This window comes from Pteropus medius, unplaced genomic scaffold, assembly GCF_902729225.1.
Source record: "Pteropus medius unplaced genomic scaffold, Ma_sr-lr_union100, whole genome shotgun sequence".
Classification (NCBI taxonomy): Eukaryota; Metazoa; Chordata; class Mammalia; order Chiroptera; family Pteropodidae; genus Pteropus; species Pteropus medius.
In genome coordinates, this window is record NW_024350927.1 from 492,746 (window position 1) to 498,745 (window position 6,000).

General features: G+C 54.2%; 1 protein-coding gene across 2 annotated transcripts in view; it reads right to left on the reverse strand.

Moving 5' to 3' along the window:
- PAX7 (paired box 7) overlaps positions 1-6,000 on the reverse strand; it is a 100,030-nt gene that overhangs the window by 41,008 nt on the left and 53,022 nt on the right. For both annotated transcript variants that reach the window (XM_039842072.1, XM_039842073.1), the window contains exon 5: positions 2,532-2,731. In XM_039842072.1, the coding sequence (XP_039698006.1) occupies positions 2,532-2,731 (200 nt within the window). The remainder of the gene's footprint in view (positions 1-2,531; positions 2,732-6,000) is intronic.

Consider the following 6,000-nt stretch of genomic DNA (forward strand, 5'->3'; position numbering starts at 1 on the left):
ATCCTCGGCACGAGGCAGTCCTAGTCCCGCCATCTTCATTTTGCAGATGAGGAAACTGAGGGCAGAGGGGGTAAGTGATGGAGCTGGAATTCACCCCTGGGCATGCGACTCTGAGACCACTCTGAACCACTCCGCTATCCCACCCATCTCCCAAGGCCACCGAGAAGGGATGGCAGAGGCTTGCAAAGTCCCTGAATCATACACTTAGAATCAGAGGCCAAGAGAGCTCAAAAGTAGCCATAAAACCCCAGCTGTTTAGCCACACTCCGCGGCAGGTCCACAATCGACTTGTACTGTTGTGTGAACACTTCGGGGAACAGGGCTCTCCCCACTTCACAAGGTAGCCCTGACAGTAATAAGTAAGCATCCCAGAACTTCGAGGGGCCTTAGAGCCCATTTGGTTGGATCCCTTTATTTACATATGGGAAATGAAGTCTCAGCAGAGGAAACTGACCCGTCGAAGGTAACGCAGCTCATCAGAGGGCAGGGACCCATGGGAACCCAGACCTGTGGCTCCTAGTCCAGTGCTCTTGGGACATTTCTCTATTGGCCCTGTCCCACCTTCCGAGGCCTCTCAGAGCAGCCCTGTCCTCCAAGTCACCGGTTCTCCAGGCCAAATGTTTTGCCATTCCTGTCTCCATTGTTTTAGTTAGCCTTCGTTCATTCTTGAAGAAAATCATTTATTGTTCCTTCCTCCGCAGGGAAAGCTCTCGGGCTAAGGGAGGGAAGGTCCAGCCCTGCCCCGGGGAGCTCACAGTCTGGGACAGGGAGACCCAGCCCTGCCCTGGGGGAGCCCCGCATCGGACAGGGGAGGCAGCATGTGGAGGATGTCTGCCTTGGCCCCCTCCCTGTGGGTTCCCCCTGTTCCCAACTCCTCTCCCTCCTCGGACCTTGAATGACACCTGTTTCTGGGTCCCCTGGGCCAATAAAAGCACTGCCCTGACAGCCAGGAAATTTTACAAGGAGCAGTCAGGCTTCAAGGTGGTGGGAAGCAGCCACGGCCCCCAGACGTGGGGATGAGAAAGCACCCAGGAATGTGCCCAGGAGAACAGCTGCAGGAGGGTCAGAGCAGGGGAGGGAGGCCCGGGCTGGGGCAGGCTCGGGTATCAGCCCCACGAGGAGGGGAGGGAAGGAGATGAGCTGGCTGCTGCTGCCTGCCCCCTGCCCCTTGCAGTTTCCCTCAAAGGCAGCCAAGGGTCCCCCACTCCAGGAGTAGGAGTGGGGAGGGCAGAGGGAGGTACACTGGTTTCTGGAATGCTTAAATGCCACTTTCCTTCTAGAACTTTCTCTATTGCTTTATAATTCCAGGCTCTTCAGTCAAACTTTTTCCCAGATGGAAAGAACCTGGGCTTTGGCATCCACCTGGCCGGAGCTCCAAGCCCAGCTCAGCCCCTGTTGAGCTCTGTGCCACGTCATTTCTCTGAGCCTCAGCTTCTAGACCTGTGGCTCGTGGGAAACCATGCTGACCTGCCGAGGTGGTCTGAGGTTCTTCCAGGTCATGCCCAAGAAGCCCCAAGCCCCATGACTGGCACAAGGTGGGTACCCAACAAAGGCTGGTTCCTCTCAAATGGAAGTGCCCCCAGTGAGAAGTTTGAGGTGGCCCCTCGGCAGGCCTGCCTGCCCCATTCAGGAAGAAGACCAGCCAGGAATGGGTTCCCACGGGAGCTATTCGTCATGATCGTCTTCCTCCACCACCCAGCCCGAGCCCTTCCCAGCCTGGCCCCAGAGACTCTCTGGACAGCAGGCCTTGGGACCTGATTGCTCAGCCTGAGGGAGTTGGGGCGGGGAGGAGGGGAGGCCCTCCCCCAACTGCAGGCCTTGAACCCCAGGCAGGTTCTGCTCTTTCTGCACATTCCCTTCCCCCAGCCCTGAGGGTTAGGAACCGTACACTCCAGGGTGTGGAGGGGTGTTCTCGGTCTGCCCAGACTCCCTCCGATGCTTCCAACTCACCGGAAACATGCTTGCCCAGTCTGCTTGCATGCTTCCCACGACGGGAAACTCATTACCCATCTTAGGAAGCGAGGCCTGTTCAGAAATTTTCCTCCTGACTGCTTCCTCCCCTCATCAGAGAGCGGGAGAGTTTTATACCCCCCGAGCCCTCTCTTCCGGCTGAACCACTGCCTTTCCTTCCTTCCTTCCTCCCGTCATACACGTCTCCCTTCCTCCCTCTCTTCCTTTTCCTTTCTCTCTTTTTCGCTCTTTTCTTCTCCCCATCTCCATCTCTCCCACCATCCCTCCTTCCCTCTCCCCCCTCCCCAAGTCCTTGCTGCCTGCAGAGGTGAATGCAATCCAACAGGCCTCAGGCCAGCTCCTGGCTTCCCCGGGCCATCCACCGCTGGTCAGTCAGCCAACCAAGATTTGCTGCCCACTTACTCTGCATCGAGTGCCGGCGGCACTACTTGCCTACGGTCCCCAGGCCATCTGCTGCAGAACCCCCGCACTGAACCCCCAGACCCTGGCCTCTCCCACCTTCTCGGTCCCACAGTCTCTGGGTTATGCCGACAGCGCGAACATCAGAGACGCCTCCGCACCTGGACGCGCGCCTCAGTCAGCTTGGTCCTCTGCGCCAGCTCCTCGCGGGTGTAGATGTCCGGGTAGTGCGTCCGCTCGAAGGCCTTCTCCAGCTCCTCCAGCTGTTCCGCCGTGAACGTGGTCCGGCTTCGGCGCTGCTTACGCTTCAAAGGGAGGTCCGGTTCTGACTCCACGTCCGAGCCCTCATCCAGCCGGTTCCCTGCAGCCAGGGGAGAGGGAGGGAGAGGGCGGGGCCTGGTGAGATGGAGGGGTGCTTCGCGCCCACCTTCAGGCCCCCTCGCGGCACTGAGGATCAGATCCCTCTTGAGCACCAGGAGAAGGATGCTCCCCACAGCACTGTTTCTCAGAGAGCAGAATGGGAAGCAACCCCCATGCCTAGCCCTAGGGGATTGTTAAATGCTTTATGGTGCAACTGCGCCTTTTAAAAAATCCCCTACAGTTGGGCATTTAGGTTACTTCCACTCACACAGAAAGATGTCCATGACATAGGACTCAGGGGGTGGTTTCATGACGAAATACATTTGTCAAAATCCCTAGAACCATATTCTCCAAAAAAGGGAGAATTTTACTGTACATTAACTATACCTCAATAAACCTGACTTTAAGAAAAAGGCGAACCAGTGTGCAAAGATCGATCCCACTTTTGGAAAAAGCGTGAATGACATATTACGAAAAACTACAGTCAAAAGATTAACCAGTGTTAACTTTCAGGGCGACAGAACTCTCGTTTCCTTCTTTACACGTGTTTATTGTTTAGTATTTCTTAAAGGATGATCGTTCGAACAATGACACTGTTGCATTTTGGGAAAATACTGCAAAAACTAAGGAAAGGAGAAAGGCAGGAAGAAAGGAAGCAAAGAAGGACGTGATGGAGGAAGAAATGTGATCGTGTCCTACCCGTCCTTACTCAGTTACTTCAAATGTTGGTTACATGAATGGGTCAAAGCCCCTCCCATAAGGGACAACCTCCCCGCCCCATCCTTACCCCCTATAACCTAATATAGCCTCTTAGACGTCAAGCGGAAGGGCAGGGAAAGGCATTCCAGGCAGGGGGAAGAGCGTGTGTCTACAGTGTCAACGGGCATGATGGATCACGTTATCACGGGGCTGCAGCCACAGCTGGAAGGTCATCCCGTCTCAGGCAATGCCCACTGTTCCGGGTCCCCTTCCCTCCATTCTGTTGCCTTGGCCATTGGGCAGTCATCCCTGCTTTTTATTGGTCACTGCCAGGCTGTTCCTGATTAGGACGCCACACAACAAGGGAACCAAACGCAAGAGAGACCTCCCTTCACTGCTGCCTGCCCTTTCCCAGCTGCCCAGGAACCCGTCACTGAGAGAGAATCCTGGGCCACCTTCCCCAGCATGTCAGAGGCTCAGAGCCAACGACGACTAATCACAAGGATTCATTTCCTGAATCTCACTGCATAACCCTAGTTTTTCGATGGTGACAAGGAGAACGAGCCATTGAGGCCTCAGAAGGAGGCATCGGGGCCTGTGGGCAGGAAGGGAGGCCAGTCCGCAGACAGGGAACAGGGCACGAGGCTCCGTCCTCCAGTGGGGACCCCTGAGCTCAGACAGGGGCTGAGACGGAGATCGAGGTTGTCGGGAGCGAAACCTGTGGCAGGTTTTGTGCTCAGAGTTGGGAGGTCAGGCTAAGGAGGAGACACAGCCCTGTCCTGGAAGAAACCCCAGTCCGATTAAGTCTCAGTTCAGTCTGGAGCAGGGTTGTCCAATAGAACTCTCCGGGATGATGAAAATGTTCTAGATTCGAGTGGTTCGATGTGGTATAATCAGCCCATGTGGCAATGAGCACTTGAAATGTGCCTAGTGCAGTATGTCATTTTTTTTGCGGTATGTCGTTTGAATTCAAATTTCCATAGCCACATATGGCTGGTGCCTGCTACACAGGACACCGTATCTTTTACACTGTCATTCCCCCTTTTTAACAAGGAGAGGGCCGGCCTCAAGCTCAGAGCTTTCTACATGCAATAGTCTCTAGATAAAATTAACAATGTCATTTGTTTTTATGGTTCCCATCTATTTATGGGACGCGATACTCATTTCTCATTTACAAGAGCTTCCTTGAATTCAGTTTTTTAAGATACTTTTGTATAAAGTAAAATGTTAAGAAAATAATAGAACGGGCTATCCATCCGGCAGTAACCAAAAAAGTGTGAATGCAGTTAGCAGCTGACTGTGGGATACATCCCAAGTGCTTCCGATTTTGCCTTGCCCAGCCTCAGTGCCCCCTTAGGCCCCATATGCACCTGATGCCATTGCCCTCCAAATTATGCTCAGCTTTCTAGGCTCATCATGGACTTTTGAGTCTATTTCTTTCTCATGTCCCTGTTCCTTCCACCCTTTATTCAGCATGGATCTTGGAACTCTGGGCCCAGAGACAAGCCCAGACCAAAATCAAGACTTGAAAAAGCAAAGCAGAGCTCATAGTTCTCTGTTGTTTGGAAAGGATCTGGAATGATCCTCTAGGACGCTGGTGGTTGCCATAACAACCCTCTGGATGCCAAGTGTAGAGGGCGAGGCTCTGTCCCACTAGCCGGGTATAGTCTGTATGTAATCTCAGGCCTCTGAAAAAGATCTCTTGCCTCCTCCCCGGCCCAGCCCAGGGGAAGAGACCCTCCTGGGGCTGTGCCAGCCTCACAACAGGTCTGGGGCTCTTGGCTCTTTTCAAATAGGGAAAACAAGGCTCAGAGAGGTTCAGTAACTTGATGGAGGCCACACATCCAGGAAGGCCATGCTTATTCCTGGACAGGGATGGAGAAAAAGAATAGATGGGGAGGGAGTTTGGGGCCCCCCGGGGCAGCTCTGGTCTAGTTGAGAGTCCTGGCCTGGGAGACCTGACACCTGGACTCTGGGCTCTGTCTCACCCTCGCTGTGTGTCCTTGGACAAATCGCTCTCCCTCTCTGGACCTCGGTTTTCTCAGCTGTAAAAATGAAGATAATGACACATCCCTGCGTGCCTCACTGGAATGCTTTGAGAATGGAATGAAGTGAAGACCATGGAAAGGGCACATGAAGGATGTTGATGGCAGCGCCTGATGATAATGATGACAGAAAAAAGACGGGGTGGGGGTACAGGGCTAAAGCAGAGTGAGTGAGGGTGGCTCACTCGCGAAGAACCCCGATGCCACCACACCGCCCTCACTTCAGTTTCCAGTGATCCAGTGATGCCCTCCCCTCCCCCTCTGGAGCCCTCTAGTCTCAGAGTTAAATTAATCAACAGGATTATATGGACTTGGCCACAGAGAGGCCCTGCGGTTGGGGCTGAGTCCTCCATGCATCGAAAGCCTGGACAGCTGGCACGAGGAGGGGGACCGGTGGGGAGAGTGGACATGGGAGCGCATTCATTAAACAGGCTGGGTTTGGAGGCGGGGAGCAGCCTCCCGGCCAGCTGCAGCTTCTGCCCTCCTGCTTTCAAGCAGCTGTGAGATGGAAAGGTCCCAAGGGTGG